The sequence below is a fragment of the Oncorhynchus nerka genome, linkage group LG24 (assembly GCF_034236695.1).
Source record: "Oncorhynchus nerka isolate Pitt River linkage group LG24, Oner_Uvic_2.0, whole genome shotgun sequence".
Classification (NCBI taxonomy): Eukaryota; Metazoa; Chordata; class Actinopteri; order Salmoniformes; family Salmonidae; genus Oncorhynchus; species Oncorhynchus nerka.
Window position 1 is genome coordinate 75904850 of NC_088419.1, and position 23192 is coordinate 75928041.

Consider the following 23192-nt stretch of genomic DNA (forward strand, 5'->3'; position numbering starts at 1 on the left):
CATATGACATTCTTCTGCTGTGAGTCATGAAAGAGAGACTTCAAAGATTTCACATGGATAGAGAAATCAATGTAGTGTGTGGCTGTTTATCTCATTGCAGACTTGGCTCTAAGGCTATGTTTATAGTTTGAGTCCACGCTTAGAAGACTGTCAAGGTGCAGGGTGACTGGGGTCAATGTCGGGATTATTGTAGCTCTGGTCCAGAGCGTTACATGCGTCTTAAAGAAGGCATGTAAACTCCCTGGACCAAAGCTAGGGTTATTGCTGCTAGTAAAAAGGTTGGTTTTGAGTCCGAGCCTGAGCTACAGTATATGGATAAGGTCAGGGATAGGTGTTACATATACAGTGCATCTGGAAAGTATTCAGACCCCTTGACTTGTTCTACATTTTGTTACATTACAGCCTTATTCTAAAATGTATTAAATTGTCCCCCCCCCCCTCATCAATCTACACATAATACCCCGTAATGACAAAGTAAAAACAGGTTTTTAGAAGTGTGCAAATGTATATATAAAAACTCTGGAAATATCACATTTGCATAAGTATTCATACCCTTTACTCAGTACTTTGTTGAAGCACCATTGGCAGTGATTACAGCCTCGAGTCTTCTTGGGTATGACGCTACAAGCTTGACACACCTTTATTTGGGGAGTTTCTCCCAATCATCTCTGCAGATCCTCTCAAGCTCTGTCAGGTTGGATGGGGAGAGTAGGAGCACATCTATTTTCAGCTCTCTTCAGAGATGTTAGCTGCTTTGGCAGCAGCTAATGGGGATCCATAATGAATTAAAACACAAAGGACATCCAGAGACTTGTCCCAAAGCCACTCCTGCGTTGTCTTGGCTGTGTGCTCTGGGTCATTTTCCTGTTGGAAGGTGAACCTTCGCCCCAGTCTGAGGTCCTAAGTGCTCTGGAGCAGGTTTTCATCAAGGATCTCTCTGTTCTTTGCTCCGTTCCTCTTTTCCTCGATCCTGACTAGTCTCCCGGTCCCTGCCGCTGAAAAACATCCCCACAGCATGATGCTGCCACCACCATGCTTCACCGTAGGGATGGTGCCAGGTTTTCTCTAGACGTGACGCTTGACATTTAGGCCAAAGAGTTCAACTTGGTTTCATCAGACCAGAGAATCTTGTTTCTCATGGTCTGAGTCGTTTAGGTGCCTTTTGGCTAACTCTAAGCGAGCTGTCATGTGCCTTTTACTGAGGAGTGGCTTCTGTCTGGCCACTCTAACATAATGGCCTGATTGGTAGAGTGATACAGAGATGGTTGTCCTTCTGGAAGATTCTCCCATCTCCACAGAGGAACTCTGGAGTTCAGTCAGAGACCATCGGGTTCTTGGTCACCTCCCTGACCAAGGCCCTTCACCCCGATAGCTCAGTTTGGCCCAGCAGCCAGCTCTAGGAAGAGTCTTAGGTGTTCCAAACTTATTCCATTTAAGAATGATGGAGGCCACTGTGTTTGTGGGGACCTTCAATGCTGCAGAAATGTTTTGGTACCCTTCCCCAGATCTGTGCCTTGACATAATCCTGTCTTGGAGCTCTAAGGACAATTCCTTCTAAATCATGGCTTGGTTTTTGTTCTGACATGCACTGTCAACTGTGGGAGCTTATATAGACAGATGTGTGTTTTCCAAATCATGTCCAACCAATTGAATTTACCACATGTGTACTCCAATCAAGTTGTAGAAACATCTTAAGGTTGATCAAGGGAAACAGGATGCACCTCAGCTCAATTTAGAGTCTCATAGCAAAGGGTCTGAATACTGTAAATAAGGTATTTCAGTTTTTTATTTTAATACATTTGCAAAAATGTCCAAAAACCTGTTTTCACTTTGTCATTATTTTAGAATAAGGCTGTAATGTAACAAAATGTGGAAAAAGTCAAGGGGTCTGAATACTTTCCGAATGCATTGTATACTGAACAAAAATATAAATGCAACATGCAACAATTTGATAGATTTTTACCGAGTTACAGTTCATATGAGGAAATCAGACAATTGAAATAAATTCATTAGGCCCTAATCTATGGATTTTATATGACTGGGAATACAGATATACATCTGTTGGTCAGAAATACCATTACAAAAATGGGCCTCACAATGGGCCTCGGGCACATTTTAGAGTGGCCTTTTATTGTTAACAGCACAAGGTGCACCTGTGCAATGGTCATTATGTTTAATATGCTTCTTGATATGCCACACCTGTCAGGTGTATGGATTACCTTGGCAATGGAGAAATGCAAACTAACAGGGGTGTAAACACATTTGTGCACAACATTTTAGTGAAAGCTTTTTGTGCATATGGAACATTTCTGGCATCTTTTATTTCAGCTCATGAAACACTTTACATGTTGTGTTTAGATTTTTGCTCAGTATAGTTATGGTTGAGATTTGTATTCTTGTCTTGGCTCGTCTTGGATGCAGTCCCTATGGATGCGTCCCAAATGACACCCTGTTCCCTATATAGTGCCCTATTTTTGACCAATACCCTATAGGCCCTGGTCAACCGTAGTGCACTACATACAGTCTATAAGGAATAGGTTGTCATTTGTGATGCAGGCTATGAGTATGTTTTCATGAGATTATTTGGAGCCTGCTACAGTATAAATTGGCTTGTTAACAGTGTGCACCATGTAATGGACACTTTGGCTGAAGGATCCTAGCGCCAACATATCGCAATTATTCTGCTAATAAATGTTATGAGATCTTAAAAACATTGCACTCTACTTCCGAACATGTTACAAGCTGTGTTTAGTGGACCACATTTGTATTTTCTTCTCTTTTACTTTGAAGTAGAATGGATGTCCTAGATCAGTACTCTCCAACTCTGTGCCTGGAGAGCCCACCCTCCTGTAGGATTTTACTCCAACCCTGTTCCTGGAGAGCCCACCCTCCTGTAGGTTTTTACTCCAACCCTGTTCCTGGAGAGCCCACCCTCCTGTAGGATTTTACTCCAACCCTGTTCCTGGAGAGCCCACCCTCCTGTAGGATTTTACTCCAACCCTGTTCCTGGAGATCCCACCCTCCTGTAGGATTTTACTCCAACCCTGTTCCTGGAGAGCCCACCCTCCTGTAGGATTTTACTCCAACCCTGTTCCTGGAGAGCCCACCCTCCTGTAGGTTTTTACTCCAAAACTGTTCCTGGAGATCCCACCCTCCTGTAGGTTTATACTCCAACCCTGGTCCTGGAGAGCCCACCCTCCTGTAGGTTTTTACCAACCCTGTTCCTGGAGAGCCCACCCTCCTGTAGGATTTTACTCCAACCCTGTTCCTGGAGAGCCCACCCTCCTGTAGGATTTTACTCCAACCCTGTTCCTGGAGATCCCACCCTCCTGTAGGATTTTACTCCAACCCTGTTCCTGGAGAGCCCACCCTCCTGTAGGATTTTACTCCAACCCTGTTCCTGGAGAGCCCATCCTCCTGTAGGTTTTTACTCCAAAACTGTTCCTGGAGATCCCACCCTCCTGTAGGTTTATACTCCAACCCTGGTCCTGGAGAGCCCACCCTCCTGTAGGTTTTTACCAACCCTGTTCCTGGAGAGCCCACCCTCCTGTAGGTTTTTACTCCAACCCTGTTCCTGGAGAGCCCACTCTCCTGTAGGTTTTTACTCCAACCCTGTTCCTGGAGAGCCCACCCTCAAGTAGGTTTTTACTCCAACCCTGTTCCTGGAGAGCCCACCCTCCTGTAGGTTTTTACTCCAGCCCTGTTCCCGGAGAGCCCACCCTCCTGTAGGTTTTTACTCCAACCCTGTTCCTGGAGAGCCCACCCTCCTGTAGGTTTTTACTCTAGCCCTGTTTCTGGAGAGCCCATCCTCCTGTAGGTTTTCACTCCAACCCTGTTCCCGGAGAGCTACCGTCCTGTAGGTTTTCACTCCAACTCTGTTCCTGGAGAGCTACCGTCCTGTAGGTTTTCACTCCAACTCTGTTCCTGGAGAGATACCCTCCTGTAGGTTTTTACTCCAGCCCTGTTCCTGGAGAGCCCACCCTCCTGTAGGTTTTAATGACAATCCTCTTCCCGGAGAGCTCACCCTCCTTTAGGTTTTCACTCCAACCCTGTTCTTAGAGTGCTACCCTCCTGTAGGTTTTAACACCAATCCTGTTCCCGGAGAGCTACCCTCCAGTAGATTTTCACTCTAACCCTGTTCCTGGAGAGTGAACCTCCAGAAGGTTTTAACGCCAACCCTGTTCCGAGAGAACCCACCCTCCTGTAGGTTTTAACTCCAACCCTGTTCCAGGAGAGCCACGCTCCTGTAGGTTTTAACTCCAACCCTGTTTCTGGAGAGCCACCCTCCTGTAGGTTTTAATGCCAACCCTGTTCCTGGAGAGCAACCCTCCTGTAGGTTTTAACACCAATCCTGTTCCTGGAGAGCCCACCCTCCTGTAGGTTTTAACTCCAACCTTGTTCCTGGAGAGCCACCCTCCTGTAGGTTTTAATGCCAACCCTGTTCCTGGAGAGGCACCCTCATGCATAACCTAAAGGAGGGTAGCTCTCCAGGAGCCCTGTCCTAGACAGTAGATGATCAGATAAATCACACACAAGGTCTGCTGTGTTGTTTTCTATTCAGAAACACCATGGTAACTACAGTAATAAAATATATGATTTCTCGTTAGTGGTTTACTGTAATGGTCATAAAAGAAGACTAGTGATCTTAGATTGGAATAGATTAGATACATTTAGATTTGATGATCTACACACCAATATACATACTGTAGATGTATCTTGAAAATATATGGACTCAATATAGACAACCAAAAAACTCAACTAGAATCCAAACCAGCAGCTACAGTACTAGACAACAACCCAACAACAGCATGCAACTCTCTAAGAATGCTGGCAGCCAGATCTTCCAATGGTTTTAATATGCTTGTAGCATCTGCTGTAAATAGTACCCAGATTTAGAAAGTGTGTGAGATCACAGACAGCTCTGCTATGGACACAACAGGCAGGTGTACACTATTTAAAGAGCTGGATCCTTGACCTGGACATGGTCTGTCACTGTGTGCGTGCGTGCGTGCATGTGTGTGCACATGTGTTCAGGGGTGGGGTGCTGGGGCTTGGTAGACTGCACACAGACAGGTGGTCTGCTCTTCTCTACTCTATGTAGGTGGCCTCTGGTCTGAGCTGGGAGGGGACACCGGGGGACAGCTCTCACATACCACCAGCAGGCCAGACGGGGTTCTGTTGCTGCTCCCAAGCCTTTTGATCTTCTTTTGATTCCTTCTTCTGTCTGACCTGAAATACGAGCCCTGGTTCTTGTCGGTGGTTCCCATCATTTTGTTTTAATTAGACCCTGAGTGAGGCAGGGTTTTGGTCTGCCCCTGCACTGTTTTCCAGTGGAGTGTGTCTGTGCAGTCTCAGGTTCCACACCCTTTTATTTTAACTGACACTGCATCTGCACTGGATATACCCATGGCTGCTGCAACGCTGACCAAAAAAAAAGTTTACTCAAAAATGGGAGACGTGGGAACACTTGCGATGGAAAACATGTTGCTCCTTTTTCCTTTTCTCTGCCTCCCTCTATCTCCCTCCTCTCTCTTTCTCTCCATAACGATCTCTCTCTCTCTGTCCCCGATGCATGCATGGGAAATGTCTGGGACTGAGGCTGGGATGCTGGAGAGGTTTATTTTCTAGTCCCCTTCTTTATGTCATTTCACAGCTGTGGTTTTTCATGTCATCTTGGGTCTCCTTGTCCCTTCTACAGCCTAAGAGGAGGCGTGCTCCTTCTCACTCCCCAGGTACAATGTTTATTGAATTAATGTTATTACACATTTTACTCTGTGAAACATCAGCATCCCAAAGCCAGCACTCACTCAGTTGTGTTCCAGAGAAGAGTGTTTACGTTAGCAGACCCAGCAGGCCCACAGCAAACCACAAGGGGATTTTAGAGACCCATGAGCGTAGACACACACATACCCAGCTCACATCTGCAATAGGGACAGAAGACAGACAGAGAAACAGGTGGTCTGGTCACTACACGTCTGTACTCCCATTGCTGTTATATAGCCGCCATGAGAAATAACATTCTGTTTTCTGATTATAATTTGTATTATACTTCAGGAACTGACAGAATAGATTCTAGAACATGATGTGTTCTAGAACAAATGATGCATGTAATCACTGCATGAAGATCTGATAGAAACTCATTAGTGGTGTATGTGTAATGTGGACCAGGTTTGTTCAGCGATCCTCTTTTGCCACGCTGATCTACTGCTTGTTTTCTCAGGTTGCCAGGTGCTTTAGAGATATCTTCACATTTAGTATGCTCTCCAGAAATAGACGGAGTGGCTCACTGTGTGCCTAGCTCAGTGGAGTGGAATCACTACGCTACATCTAGGAGAGAGAGAGTTCCTGTCCATCATGCCTATTCACAAAGACTTCTCTCACGCTCCTCTTTCTCTCTCCCTCACTCCGGCAATGTGAGTAATAAGCATACAGTGTGTTTGTTTGTGCTTGCTGGGTTCTGTACTTAACCCACAGTATTTTACAAGGGCATGCTGTTATAATACAAGCAATGCCAAACGGTATATATGAATAATGAACAGGCTCGCAACCACCCATGCCTGGGAGAAATCCTCTGATCACCAACCCCTTCACAAGACCAGGATGCTGTGAATCAGCAGGAGAGCTGAAGAACCTGGAAGCTTTAGCAACAGGAGATCCAGGGGGCCATGCCTGGCCACCCAGACACTCTTGACCCCTAACCTCTAACCCCACCTCACCACAGGAACAGGCCAAGAGGCCACATTAGATAAAGCTCTAAATGTAGTCCTCCAGTGCCATTATGAGCCTTACTCAGATGCCAAAATTACACGTTTCCTCATAGAGAGAAACCATGCTGGTATATGTGGATGGACACACATGCTTGGCACTGCAGGGGGCTTGACACTAAGGACCTTAGCCACAGGTTAATTCCAGTGTCATGTTGTGTTTTAGATGCAAAGAGTGTGGTAATTTTGGAGTGGAGGAATGATCAGTAAATATCAAGCTTTGTTAGATTAGATATGTGTCATCAACCTATTAATACTGCTACTGTGACCTCTCTATCAGGATTCAAAATCATTCTCTTCTCCTCAGTTTTAATTGGCCATGACTAAAGATACATGTGTGGGTTAGCAGTGTGGCACTGTGCTCAACATGCTCGAAACAAACAGTCCCTGCTTCGAGAACACGTACCACCCTGCACCTTGGTCTCATTCCGACAACGATCGTTACAGAGATCAATATGTCTCTGCTGTTTTGTAATAGTTCCCTTGGTCTTAAAAGGAATGAAAAAGCATGCTGGATCAGGATCGGGGAAAGGTCTAAAAACAAACAACAACAAAATATTAAAAGAAAACTAGCTTTAAAAGAAAACGACATCAAATAACTATCTCCCCATTTAAATACAAACCCAGGTCTCGGTTTGTGCACACACACCCGGTCGGGATCCTATTCCCCTCCTGCTATCCATCCAGAGTCCGTGATTATATCCCAAATGGCACCCTATTTCCGGTATAGTGCACTACTTTTGACTAGGGCTTAGTCAAAAATAGGGCACTATGTAGGGAATATGGTTCCATTTGGGACAGTCTATGAGCTCTGTGTTGTTCCAGCTGAATTCCATACGCCTGAAAATACATCACTCTGACAGAGGCCAAATTGAGTTTAAATGGCTATTTGGAATAAAATTATTTCGGTCATCAATTTCTTTTGAAGGGTTCAGCCATCATTTCTGTAGAGAGGGAGGGAAGGTTAATTGTATCCATAGGGAAGTCCACTTGTGTTTTATGGCCTGGAAAGCACTGAGAACATTAATTAATGGTCATTGGTCCGTGTTAGAACATGTGAATTTAATCAGCAGGTTGCTCTTACAGTAGGAGGCTATAGGAGCAGAGAGAGGCTTGGGAAATGTTGGGAGGGAGATCTGAACTTCTGATGGAGGTGGATGGGAGGTGGGCTAGCTGAATGTCTGAAACCCCAGAGACGGAGCAGGTGGGCCCATGTTTGCTTAGTGCCTGGGCCAGGCCAGAGCAGGGAGGGCCTGTGTGGGCTGGGCAGGACCAGGCTCCCTGCTATGGGTCAGTGCAAGGCAGTATGGCCTCCTGGGTGCCTGGCTGGCTTTTAGGACTTTTAGGAGTGTCATCATTGCTGGAGGCCATCATTAATTTTCACCCTATGAGCAGAGGTCAACTAGGTCCTCACACCTCTAAACCACTACCCAAGAACAGTCTAGAGGTCAATTAGGTCCTCACACCTCTAAACCACTATACAAGTACAGTCCAGAGGTTAACTATGTCCTCATACCTCTAATCACTACACAAGAACAGTCTAGCGGTCAACTAGGTCCTCATACCTCTAAACCACTACACAAGAACAGTCCAGAGGTCAACTAGGTCCTCATACCTCTAAACCACTACACAAGAACAGTCCAGAGGTCAAATCCCCCCCCATTACACTGCTGCTACTCTCTGTTGTCATCATCTATGCATAGTCACTTTAATAACTCTACCCACATGTACATATTACCTCAACTAACCGGCGCCCCTGCACATTGACTCTGTACCGGTAACCCCCTGTATATAGTCTCGCTATTGTTTTTTTACTGCTGCTCTTTAATTGCTTGTTACTTTTATTTCTTATTCTTATTTTAATTTTTTTTTTTTTTTTACTGCATTGCTGGTTAGTAAGTAAGCATTTCACTGTAAGGTCTACTACACCTGTTGTATTCGGCGCATGTGACTAATAAAATGTGATTTGATTTGATTTGATCTAGGTTCTTATGCCTTTGGACAAGAGGTCTACCGATTAATCGGAATGGCCGATTAATTAGGGCCGATTTCATGTTTTCATAACAATCGGAAATCGGTATTTTGGGGCGGCGATTTAATTATTTATTTTTTTACACCTTTATTTAATCTTTATTTAACTAGGCAAGTCAGTTAAGAACACATTCTTATTTTCAATGACGGCCTAGGAACCGTGGGTTAACTGCCTTTTTCAGGGGCAGAACGACAGATTTTCACCTTGTCAGCTCGGGGGATTCCAATCTTGCAACCTTACAGTTAACTAGTCCAACGCAATAACGACCTGCCTCATTGCATTCCACAAGGAGATGGTACGCAAATGCAGTAAGCCAAGGTAAGTTGCTAGCTAGCATTACATTTATCTTTTAAAAAACAATCAATCATAATCACTAGTTAACTACACATGGTTGATGATATTACTACATATTATCTAGCGTGTCCTGCGTTGCATATAATCTGACTGAGCGGTGGTAGGCAGAAGCAGGCGCGTAAACACATCATTGAAACAGCACTTTCGTGCGTTTTGCCAGCAACTCTTCGTTGTGCGTGAAGCATTGCGCTGTTTATGACTTCAAGCCTATCAACTCCCGAGATGAGGCTCGTGTAACCGAAGTTAAATGGCGCTAATTGTCATTTTGTTGCTGTTTCGAGCCCAGGGAGGAGTGAGGAGAGGGACGGAAGCTATACTGTTACACTGGCAATACTAAAGTGCCTATAAGAACATCAAATAGTCAAAGGTTAATGAAATACAAATGGTATAGATGGAAATAGTCCTATAATAACTGCAACCTAAAACTTCTTACCTGGGAATATTAAAGACTCATGTTAAAAGGAACCACCAGCTTTCATATGTTCTCATGTTCTGAGCAAGGAACTGAAACGTGAGCTTTCTTACATGGCAAATATTTTACATGGAACATATTGCACTTTTACTTTCTTCTCTAACACTTTATTTTTGCATTATGTAAACCAAATTGAACATGTTTCATTATTTACTTGAGGCTAAATTGATTTTATTGATGTATTATATGAAGTTAAAATAAGTGTTCATTCAGTATTGTTGTAATTGTCATTATTACAAATAAAAAAATTGTCCGATTAATCGGTATTGGCGTTTATGGTCCTCCAATATGGTCCTCCAATAATCGGTATCATAATCGGCCGACCTCTACTTTGGACCACACCAGTCACAGTGTGTCCAGGGCCTTTTCTCAATTGGATTTGCTAAACTCCGTTGTCCTCTGTCCTCTCTCGCCTCCTTTTGAAAAAGGTCCAAAGGAATTAGAGGATAGGCGGCTAGGAAAGGGAACGTGGATAAAAATGCGTTTGTATGAAATGAGACTCCTTCTCCACATCAGGCAAATTAAATTTACAGGGTGGATCCCAAATTAAATGTGTAAAGTGATCAAAATAATTGAAGTTAGTTTCACAAAACATTTTATTGTTTTTAATCGTGTGCATGCTTTTCTCCTCCGACAAAACAAAAGCTGATTCCAATGGCGTGTGGCAGATTTCAAACCTTTTCCACAAAGGACTCAGATAGGATACACATGAATATCCTCAATGAAAGGCTATAAAGCAGGGGAGGACGCTCTTCCGTTTGCCTACTAATGAAATGGCATCTCCTTGAACACTTATCGGTTTCGGGGTCATGGAGAAGAGAAGACGAAGGAGAGAGGGTGGAGAATGGACTTTTGCCCAAATGAGAAAAGGCCCAGAGCTGCTGCCAGGTCTTCAGACCACAACACTACTCACTGGTCACAGTCCAGGACTGCTGCAAGGGTCAACTAGCTCCTCATGGCTCTATAGACCACAACACTACTCACTGGTCAAAGTCCAGGACTGCTGCAGGTATCCAACTAGCTCCTCATGGCTCTATAGACCACAACACTAGTCTAAGACTCACAGTCCAGGACTGCCTGCTGCCCCTGTCCAACCCCTCCACAGTCACATGTGACCCATAACCCACCACACAGTGAGGATACTGAATACAATTCAAGCTTTATACATTTTTGGCTTAAGAGGTTGTTTTGGTCATGCTGATGCTGTTCTCTGGGCAATCCTGAATAAAGACCTGGCCTCAGAGTCAGCAGCGTGGCCTGGAGTCACTCCTCAGTGCCCCTGTGAGCCCTTCTGTCTCCTGCCCCAGTGCCCCAGTCAAGCACCAGTCAGCCTCCTGTCCTGTCTCCATGCCCTAGCTCCAGGCAGGATGGCACGTTGGCTGGTCTCACCCTGTCAGGCAGCCTCCCAGGCTGACCAAAGCTCGGCCAGCGGAGTGTGGCTGGGTCAAGCACCAGCAGCACCCAGTGAGCCAGTCAGCATCCATCGCTGCCCAAAGAAGGCAACCCTCTGTGGGGCTTTAATCTGCTGTTTGGCACCGCCTGGACTGAAGATGCTATGGCTTCGTGCTCCTGAGGTGGAGAAGAGATCCACAATCTGGAAAAGAGGTTTAGTTTGTGTTCCAAATGGTCTCCTTAGCCTCCTATTCCCTATATAGTGCACTACTTCTGATCAGAGACCTATGGGTTCTGGTTAAAAGTAGTGCAAAACATAGGAAATAGGGTGCCATTTGGGACAGACATGTAGAGTTCAGAGCTGGCTGGCCCTGGCCTTGTAGCCAGTCGGGTGGGTTGGATTCCAGGCCAATCTTGATAACACCTCTAAAGCTTGAGATTCAGATTGCACCCCAGTCGCTTGCGGGAAGTTTGGTCATGAAAGTTTCCATCCCAAATGCCACCTTATTCCCTTTTTAGTGCACTATTTTTGACCAGGGCCCATAGTGCACTATATAGGGAATAGGTTGCCATTTGGGACGTAGCCTGGCTCATTACTGAGGTTTGTTTTATCAATTGTTAAGTGTGTGACTGGTGGTTTGAATGGCCTTATCTTAGAAACAAGCATTGGGCCAATTGCGGTCACATAGAAAAGTGTGGGTATTGATTAGGCATCAAGTAATTGTACATGGATTGTAAAAAAATATTTTAAAAAACACTTGAAATTCAACCTATTTTAAAACAAAGTACCTTTGTTTAAGTTTATTATGTCAAGCAAGTAGGCTACTGATATGATAAACGATCACAAGGGTCATTCAACAGGCTAAACGAGAAGACAATTCTACAACAATTCTACATGTTACTAGATGTCAAATTATGATTGTCATGGGTCATTTTGTCGGTTTCATTGTTTTCATGAGATAACACATTATACAAGTACTGCAGTGCAGTGTGTAAAGTTAATACCAGCAGTGTGGTTGCATTTGACTCTCATGAAATGGGTGTACAGCTCTCTCCTATAGGTTGCCTTCTAGTACTCATTTAACATGCGCAGTTAATAGACACCGCCGCACGCGCGCGATCCTTTGGAATCTAAATGGGACACGCCAACCATTCTAACTGAACCGGGTCAACTTTGGACGTAGAAGAACGATATACGGAATCAAGTTAATGTAGAGATTAAAATAAGGAACCGAAATAGTAAGTAGGCCTAATCATGAGCGTTTGTAAATTGAGTGTCATTTCACAGAAAGCAACCTGTGTAGGCTATTGTGGGCTGGGATCATGTGATAGACGGTGGAATTTGACACCACCCCAGGCTTTAAAAAACCTGAGCCAACTCACATCTGTATTTGGAGCTACAATTTAACACTAACATCTGCAGTTTTCAGTGAAGAAAGAGGGAGACTATTTCTATTCAATGAGAACGATACCTGTGACGCGGACCATAACGCATCTCGGGCGCATCCATTGTGGAACATACAGAGAATCCCATGATCAAGTGAAGTTCTGTATGGAACTCTTATCATAGCCTGTCTATCTGGAAGTTTTTCAGAAAACTTTGGCTGCATATTTTTAATTAAAATTAAGATTGCGCAAGTATGCCAGTGTATGTAAGAGAGGAATCCAGAGAAATATTTCTAAGGAATAAAGTGCAATTGCATTTAGATTGTTTTGGTCTTATAAGGTTGATATTTGTCTGCTCACACACACGTCCATGATTGGGAAGGTTGTCGGAGTCGGTGAAGGTAAGATTAAAATAAACACTATTGTTTTGTTGGCTAATTGTATAATCTATGTTTAATGTTTGTTTTTGCTTACAGCAAAGTTTAATGTTTTAAATTACCACACACAAGCAAACAATGTCGATGTAGCCGATATAATATGTCAGTAATTGCCGACTAGTTATTGCAGTCATGTTCAAACTCCTGCGCGGCATGAATTGGACTCCCTTCAGCTGCGCTCTGTAATGATCATTTGACTTTGTGCCAAGTCCTTTGACTTGTAATCCAACCTATATTAGTTTATATTTATATGTATCTAACTCTGACAGAAATGCTAATCCTACTTCGTCTACATAATAATTGTAATTTATTACTACAACGAATGATAATGGTGGTCATAATAATGACAATATTAGTAATATACCAATAATATTAACATAATAATAAAGTTATTGATAATAAACAATCAAACTTTAATTACATTCAGTACAAATTGTATAGTTGTGTTATTTTTCTGTATGCATGTTTGTGTTTCTAAAACATTTATCCACTTGGGTGCAAAAAATAAATAATAATATATTCCTCTTCTAATTTGAAATGCAGAGATTTTAAAGAATGTCTACCAAGAAATCACTGTCAACGAAAGAGATGTTAAATACCTACAAAGTCAAAATTATTTTATTAGATAGTTGGATAGTACAATATACATATACCACATATGCGTAAATGCATGGGAATCATGGAAGGATATTCGTTGGAGCGAGTGCAGGACCGACTGGTGCATGGAGAAATTGTGATTTCAGGCTGTTTGTTTCATCCATCGTCAGGTCACTTTATTGTCCTGGTCGCATATGTCAGTCTCTGTGGTGATATTGAACTCGACACCCTCTTAAGCGTTTTCCAAAGAGGGCGAAAAACCACCTGCTACTTGTGTGATTAAATTGTTTAGCTCTGGGTCCGGAGCAGTATTTTAGTTCTAAAGAGGCAGTTTCATTGGTGTGGATGTTAATTTGTTCACCTTTGTCATTTTCATTTTAATGTTAGCTATTTTTTACTTGACATGTGTATCAAGTTGACAAGCTTGTTTTTCTTCTAACATGAGTGTTTTTACTGATGGATGAAACCAAGCTGAAAATTGCATTAGAAAAATAGGCTATTTTAAAGTTCAAAATGGGTTTACCCAGGTCCTAGGTGTGGACAGTGCATGTTATCTGCAGTTACTTGAGGCTGGAGCAAATCACCATCAAGCTTCTCTCTCTCTCTCTATCTATCTCGTTCTCTCCATCCATCTGTCCTTTCAAGGTATTTTTACAAATGTGTCTAGAATGTTGAATAAGTCCATTGTCTGCTCTCTCATGGAACTATGGCCTCTTCATGTAGGCAGTAAATTATATCGCTATCCTCTTACCAGATAAAATGCATTAATAATGGTGGGATTGTTTCATTTGAAAGGAAGGCAATTCGTTTGTAGTAGTAGTCTTTCCTCTGAATTTAAAATCTTGCAGTGTTGCAAAGGATACACCAAAGCCCAACAGGGTCCATTTAGTAATCCATAAGGAAGGGAGGGGTAAGGCAGGGATAGGGCATGGGTGCTCTGCTGTGTGATGCTGGGGAGAGTTATGGGCTGCAGTCAGGTTGTGGCAGAATAACGTCAGTCTGCTTTATAGCAGTGAGGACTAATGAGAGGCCTGGTAGTAATGACAAACACCTTCAGTTTTCAGTCCCCTCTAAGGGTCAGGTCAGACCTCACCATTAACAACCAGTTAGAGTAACAGCCCATACTCCAAATGCCATACTTCATACTCTATCCTTAACTGGTAGCTTGGTCCCATACTGAATGTGCTGTAGGAAACTTTTGTATCGTTGCTTGTTGTGTCATATGTGACAACAATAGTGGAATTGTCTAGAGCGCATCGAGTATAGGCCCGGGCAATATCTGTGGATCAGTAGAGCTTGGAGATACAGAGGGTGTGACATGCACCTTTCTCTCAGTCAGAACCCTTTCTCTCAGTCAGAACCCTTTACATTTACATTTAAGTCATTTAGCAGACGCTCTTATCCAGAGCGACTTACAAATTGGTGCATTCACCTTCCTTTCTCTCAGTCAGAACCCTTTCTCTCAGTCAGACCCCTTTCTCTCAGTCAGAACCCTTTCTCTCAGTCAGAACCCTTTCTCTCAGTCAGACCCCTTTCTCTCAGTCAGACCCCTTTCTCTCAGTCAGAACCCTTTCTCTCAGTCAGACCCCTTTCTCTCAGTCAGACCCCTTTCTCTCAGTCAGACCCCTTTCTCTCAGTCAGACCCCTTGCTCTCAGTCAGAACCCTTGCTCTCAGTCAGAACCCTTGCTCTCAGTCAGAACCCTTGCTCTCAGTCAGAACCCTTGCTCTCAGTCAGAACCCTTGCTCTCAGTCAGAACCCAGAAGGGTAAGGGTAAGGTTAGTAGATAGTTTAAATGTTACTGAGTGTGTGTCTGCCAATTGTGTGTACATTATTAGTTGTCCTCTGATAGGGTCTCTGTTCACATGACCTCATACAGCATGACATGAGGTCATAACATGCCCTGCTCAGCTGATCACTGTTGCAGATATGGAAACGTACTTTGACACCAGACCACCCTTGACATTAAATGCTCACACCAGTAGTAATCCACTTTTTTGAGCTGAAAAACGATGGCCAGAGCTTACCCATGATGTTGCACAACGATTTAAGTCCATAAGTCATTGTTTAAGTCAAAATATGATATATTTCATATAATCCGAACTTCACATTTCATGTTAATCCACGTGAATGCGGTGTATTTTCCTATGATATGACATACAAATTATTTTCAGCCTATGTTTCGTTTCAGGGCTGGGTTTTATTTGAATTTTACCATCCACCAGCATGACATTGTTTATTAATAATACACAGCTGCAAAGTTAGCGCCGAAGATCATGACTGACGTTTTACATTCTCCCAACCAATTGTGCTATTCTGTTAGTTTTTGTACGTTTTGTGTAACTTATTTTTTAACTTATTGTGTACATAATGATGCTGCTACCGTCTCTTATGACCGAAAATAACTTCTGTACATCAGATCAACGATTATTCACGGCAGACTGGAAGAAACTTTTTCCTTTAACGAGTCTGACGAGAAGGATATTCTGCTTTCACTGGAACAGGCACAGATCCACGCCTTTTGCGTGAAGAAAAGATGCAGGAAAAGGAGCCGCAGATCAGGCAGCCTTCTGAGAATCCATAGGCAAGCGAGTAAACTCCCACTACCATCTGTTCTTCTTGCTAACGTACATTCATTAGAAAATAAAATTGATGACCTACGATTAAGATTATCCTACCAACGGGAGATTAAAAACTGTAACATCTTATGTTTCACCGAGACGTGGCTGAACGACGATACAGACAATATAGAGCAAGCGGGATTTTCCATGCACCGGCAAAACAGACGCTACCTCTGTTAAGACGAGGGGTGGGGGTGTGTGTCTGTTTGTCAATAACACCTGGTGCGCAATGTCTAATATTAAAGAGGTTGAGGTATTGCTCGCCTGAGGTAGAGTACCTTATGATATGCTGTAGACCACCCTATCTACCAAGAGAGTTCTCATCTATATTATTCTTAGCCATCTATTTACCACCACAGAACGAAGCTGGCACTAAGACTGGTCTCAGCCAAATCTATAAGGCCATAAGCAAAGAAGAAAATGGTCACCCAGAAGCGGCACTCCTAGTGGCCGTTTAATGCAGGCAAACTTAAATCAGTTTTACCAAATTTTTACCAGCATGTCACATATGCAACCAGAGAGAAGAAACTCCTAGACCACCTTTACTCCACACACAGAGATGCATACAAAGCTCTCCCCGCCCTCCATTTGGCAAATCTGACCATCATTCTATCCGCCTAATTCCTGCTTACAAGCAAAAACTAAAGTCGGACTTGCCCAATACGAAAGTGGTCAGATGATGCGGATGCTACACTACAGGACTGTTTTGCTAGCACAGACTGGATATGTTCCGGTATTCATCCAATGGCATTGACGAGTACAACACCTCAGTCATCAGCTTCATCAATAAGTGCATGGACAACGTCGTTCCCACAGTGACTGTACGTACATATCCCAACCAGAAGCCATGGATTACAGGCAACATCCGCATCGAGCTAAAGGCTAGAGCTGCCGCTTTCAAGGAGCGGGAGACAAATCCGGACGCTTATAAGAAATCCCGCTGTGCCCTCAGATGAATCATCAAACAAGCAAAGTGACAACGCTCGTCAGATGTGGCAGGGCTTGAAAACTATTACGGACTACAAAGGGAAACCCAGATGCGAGCTGCCCAGTGACGCGAGCCAACCAGACGAGCAAAATGCCTTTTATGTTTGCTTCGAGGCAAGCAACACTGAAGCATGCATGAGAGCACCAGGTGTTCTGGATGACTGTGTGATAATGCCCTCTGTAGCTGATGTAAACAAAACCTTTAAACAGGTCAACACTCACAAAGCCGCTGGGCCAGATGGATTACCAGGATGTGTACTCAAATCTTGCACGGACCAACTAGCAGGTGTCTTCACTGACATTTTCAAGCTCACCCGGTCCGAGTCTGTAATACCAACATGTTTTAAGCAGACCACCATTGTGCCTGTGCCCAAGAACACTAAGGTAACCTGCCTAAATGACTACTGACCCGTAGCACTCACGTCTGTAGCCATGAAGTGTCTTGAAAGGCTGGTCATGGCTCAAATCAACACAATCATCCCAGAAACCCAAGACCCACTCCAATTTGCATACCATCCCAACATATCCACAGATTATGCAGTGTCTATTGCACTCCGCACTGCCCTTTCCCACCTGGAAAAAAGGAACACCTATGTGAGAATGCTATTCATTGACTACAGCTCAGCGCTCAACACCATAGTGCCCTCAAAGCTCATCAATAAGCTAAAGACCCTGAAACGAAACACCTCCCTCTGCAACTGGATCCTGGACTTCCTGACGGGCCGCCCCCTGGTGGTAATGGTAGGTAACAACACATCCGCCATGCTGATCCTCAACGCGGGCCCCTCAGGGGTACGTGCTCAGCCCCTTCCTGTACCCACTGTTCACTCATGACTGCACGGCCAGGCACGACTCCAACACCATCATTAAATTTGCCGATGACCCAACAGTGGTAGGCCTGATCACTGACAACAACGAGACAGCCTATAGGGAGGAGGTCAGAGACCTGGCAGTGTGGTGGCAGGACATCAACCTCTCCCTCAACGTAATCAAGACAAAGGAGATGATTGTGGACTTCAGGAAAAAGTAGACCGAGCACGCCCCCATTCTCATCGACGGGGCTGCAGTGGAGCAGGTTGAGAGCTTCAAGTTCCTTGGTGTCCACATCACCAACAAACTAACATGGTCCTAGCACACCATGACAGTCGTGAAGCAGGCACGACAAACCTATTCCCCTCAGGAGACTGAAAAGATTTGGCATGAGTTTTCAGATCCTCAAAAGGTTCTGCAGCTGCACTATCGAGAGCATCCTAACTGGTTGCATCACTGCCTGGTATGGCAACTGCTCGGCCAATGACCACAAGGCACTACAGAGGGTAGTTCGTACGGCCCAGTACATCACTGGGGCCAAGATTCCTGCCAACTAGGACCTCTATGCCAGGCGGTGTCAGAGGAAGGCCCTAAGAATTGTCAAAGACTCCAGCTACCCTAGTCATAGACTGTTCTCTCTGCTAACGCACGGCAAGCGGGACCGGAGCGCCAAGTCTAGGTCCAAGAGGCTTCTAAACAGCTTCTCCCCCCAAGCCATAAGACTGCTGAACATCTAGTCAAATGGCTAACCAGACTATTTGCTTTGGCCCCTCCCCTCCTTACCACTGCCACGCTCTGTTGTCATCTATTCATAGTCACATTAATTACCTGTACATACTTCCTCAACTAGTCGGTGCCCCCGCACATTGACTCTGTAGCAGCACCCCCCTGTGTATATTGTTATTTTTTTACTGCTGCTCTTTAATTACTTGTTACTTTCATCTCTTATTCTTATCCATATTTTTGGAAATTGCACTGTTGGTTAGGGGATCGTAAGTAAGCATTTCACTGTGGGGTTTACACCTGTTGTATATCGGCTCATGTGACTGATCAAATTTGATTTGGTTTGTACCACAGCTGAAGCCTGCCAGCTAAGCCTGCCTACCTACCAAAGGTTGCACCATGTCCATTACAATGAAAATATATTTCAATAGTTGTTCATATTACTGGAGCTTCATCTTATTCTTTCAAACTATTTTTATGGTGGATTCTCTGACACAATTTATGGAAGATACCAACACTTTTGAGATGACAATAGATGGCGAAGTCAAAGATAGGCCAGTGGTTTCCATCTGTGGAAAACTTTTCCCTAAATCAATGCTTATGATAAATCTATCTCCAGAACCACCCACCTGGCTAATCTTTTGAATTCAGTATAGTAAAAAAAACTACAACAACATAACATTAGCTAGATAGATAAAGTTAACAAGAGGTTAGCAGTGCCTTATTTGTTTCTGTTTATTAATCTACGTGGATATTCCCACACCCAAATTGTGAATATGTGTAAGTGGCCTTCGTCATTCTTTGGCGCTGGAACCTAAATGAGAATTTCCTCTCTAGGACGGGAAATTACGTTGAAATAGTGGCGCAACTTCCCCTGGGAGGTTCTTTAACATAGTGAACAGCTCAACTATAATTTTTCCAATTTCAAATGGCTTGGAGGAAACAAAACATGCAGTAGTATAACACCATGCCACCAAAGAAAGTGGGCAATCATGCTGCAATGCATGGATTTTTATAAGCAGAAATATGTGAAGTGAAAGTGGTTCCCACCCTAGTGAGAGTTCAAAATGCCTCATTAATTTTGTCTTGTTTTAACAGAGAAGTGCATACAAATACCTGTGTTTCCCAAATGGCACCCTATTCCCTATTTAGTGCACTACTTTTGACCAGGGCCCATAGCACTCTGGTTAAAGGTAGTGCACTATATAGGGAATAGGGTGCCGTAGTCAGTGTTTTAGAATAGGAGACCCAGGATCCTGCTGGTTTTCTGCGGAGGGGAAGATAATTACTAGGAAAAGCTTTTGGAATTGAGTTGTCTACTCCAAACAGCTTGCTGTGGCAATGCAGTATATTGGCATGTGTGTAAACAGAGCTAACCTCTCCCAGAAAGCCTGAGTCACAGATGTGGATGTGATGTCCCCAGCAGTGGAGAGAGGACACCATGCCAGCTCCTCTTCTCTCCCCCCACACTTCTCTCTGACCCAGCTACTCTTTTTCTCTACCTAGCTACTCACACCATAGCAAGTACAATTGTTGGCGCAAAGCACATTTTCAATTTGAAACTTTCACCCTAATTACTTGAGACAATGTTTAACTTATAAATGATTTGTAAAGCATTTATGAAATGCCAATGATGACTTTCTGAATGCTCTATAAAGCTTTTTATAAGTTCATATTTCATTCAAAGTAAAGCCCATGTTTGAATAATGCTTGTATAGTAGGCTACAGACTCAGATAATCTCCATCGAGAGGGACTCGCTCTCTGACTCGCTCTCTGACTCGCTCTCTGACTCGCTCTCTGGCTCTCTCTCTCTCGCTCTCTCTGACTCTCTCTCTCACTCTCTCTCTGACTCTCTCTCTCTCTCTGACTTGACTCTCTCTCTCTCTCTCTCTCTGACTCTCTGTGAAGCCAGAGAATCACAGGTGTAGCCTCACTAACAGCCCAACTTAACATCTGCTCCACACAAGTCACGCTCACACGGAAGGAGCATGTTGGGAATGCAAACAGCCTCCACTTAATTTGTAAAAGGCAAATGTAAAAGAATTCTTCCAGACGGGCTCATCCTTCAAGAGGCTTGGAGTGGTCCGCCACACACTAACACACACATTAAATCATACTCACACACAGTATAGTGTTTGTTTCGCTGGTGTACTGTTAAGGAAATTGAATAGTGTTTTGTTTGGACGGTTGGTGGTCTGAATTCCATGTTAGTCACAGTAGCTTTCTCCGCAATGGACAGTTATCTAGCTTCTACCCTTACTGTATCGTCTGGATAAATGAATGGTGGTGATTACTCGCAGAGGGGATAAGGGGATCTTGATATATAACCTCTTTTAGTCATAATTCAAGTATTTTTCTCCTCTTTATTAGGGAAAGGGGGATACCTAGTCAGTTGTCCAACTGAATGTATTCAGCTGAAATGTGTATTCCGCATTTAACCCAACCCCTCTGAATCAGAGAGGTGCGGGAGGCTGCCTTAATCGACATCCATGTCTTCGGCGACTGGGGAACAGTGGGTTAACTGCCTTGCTCAGGGGCAGAACAACAGATTTTTACCTTGTCAGCTCAGGGGATTCGATCCAGCAACCTTTCAGTTACTGGCCCAACGCTCTAAATTACATCCTTATAATGTGTTAACGGTAAACTTACAGTGTAAGTGGAACAAGTCACTGTAACCTGGGATATAGGCACTGTATGCATCCATCTTTGAACACCTGCACCCTAAAAAAGTAATATGATAATAAAATGAAAAAATGCTATATGCTAATTAAATGACTTAACGCATGCAGGGCTGTCACTTTGAATAAGGCGTGCTATTCCACCATACCCCCACGTCCTTCCATGACACGTGTTTTGCCATAGCTTCAATAGTGTTGACATAAAAGGGAGGTTCCTAGTACCTTCTAGAACCTTCCATCCTGTAACAGTACAGAAACTAACTGCATGGCTGTATATTTTTGAAAGGTAGTGAGCTGATTGTGTCATACTCAACATGCTTTAAATCTCTATTAAAGTGTAAATCATCTCTGTTTGGATATGTAAAGAATTTTTCTGCAGATTTGTTCAGCATGAGTACTATCAAACATCATTAAGGTTACTCAGAAGCCTCCGTGGAGGTTATGGAAGCCTTAACTGAGTGTGCCCATTGCTTAATGAAGGATTTCACCGGATTTAGACAGATTGTAACATGCAAAACAAGTGAGATGTGACCATGGGAAGTAGCATTTTGTACACTGAACTAAACTGAACAGCTACTCCATTGGTGAACTCTCAAGGTCAGAAGTGACATCCCCTTTCTGTTATTGAGAACAACTCTTTAGAATATCATAGTAGGTCACACACAAAGTTTGCCACTTGAGCATCATAAAGATGTAAAATACTCAGCAACTCTTGGGAGGGCAATAGAAGTTCACCTCAAACATACTTTATTGTTAAAAAAGTGAGGTAGCTGCAGTATTGTTGTTCCATCTGATTTGAGCATCACAACAGGTCCTCAGGTATGTTTAGCGGTTGCTAGTGTTTTCCCTGCCAGTGGCTCTACTTTTCCCAGTCTGAAAGGAAACTGGCCCTCCGTGACAGTTCAGTCCAGGCAGCCAGGCTAAGGTCCTCTACGGCCCAGGGAGAAGGCCTGTTTTGACATGTCTCCATTCAGAGTGGCAGGCCAGATTAAGAATAGCCAGCTAATTGACATTCTAACCATAACAGGCCTAATCTGTGGTCAACCATGTCCAATCCGTTGTGAACCATGCCCAAACTCAAGCACCTCCCGTCAGCTTTGAATCATGTGCTGCCTGATAGTGTTACAATTTTTATATTCTGACGGGTGCATAATCTGCGAATACTGTAGGCCTATGCATTGTAGCTACATTTCTATATTTAAATCTGAGGAAGACTTGCATATGTGTGTACATTTGCTGAAAAATAGGAGGTGGAGTATGTGTACAGATGTACTATCTTAATTTGATCTCTGTTGTCGCAGAGAATTTTCCTGCACAGCAGGAAATACAAACTTGTAGCAGTTGTGGACTCGAGTCACATGATTTGGACTCGAGTCTGACTCAATTCACACATTTGATGGCTTGAGACTCGACTTGTTAGAAAATAAAATAACTTCTGACTTGGACTTGAGACCGATGACTTGAAATTATCTGGCCAGGTTTTGTAATGTTTCGTCACTTATTTTATGGCATAGATTCTTATTACTTAGTACTTATCCTTCACGCAGCCAGACACAGTAGACGTAGCATCGCTCCTTGGAAAAAAACGTGCAACAGATTGGCTAGTGAAACGCATACTTGGCCCTTTGATTGGACCAGCAAACTGTCAATCAACACAGGTCAGGTGGATCAGCTCCCCAATTTTTTGGGGTGATCAAGAATATTAACTGTTTTTTGGGGGGGGAGTCGTGGAACAAATGAGACGCTACAGACGTTTTTGTGAGAAGACCAATTTTCGGGATGCCTCCTGGTCTGACAAACACCGCTGTAGCTCAGACACCTTCCACCGCAGATGTGGAAGGCCGACATAGGTGGATGCAGCCCATGCAAAAAAAACTGATATCTCTAGTTTAAACTGAGGGATTTTGATGGAGATGTTTTATTATGTTACTTAGACTGA

General features: G+C 43.7%; 1 protein-coding gene across 1 annotated transcript in view; it reads left to right on the forward strand.

The window, feature by feature from the left end:
- Positions 1-12383: 12383 nt before the first annotated feature.
- The window catches only part of LOC115108589 (neurturin), a 32681-nt gene continuing 21872 nt past the window's right edge, over positions 12384-23192 (forward strand). Inside the window, exon 1 of the mRNA XM_029633108.2 lies at positions 12384-12801. Coding sequence (XP_029488968.1) covers positions 12771-12801 — 31 coding nt within the window. The 5' untranslated portion in view covers positions 12384-12770. The remainder of the gene's footprint in view (positions 12802-23192) is intronic.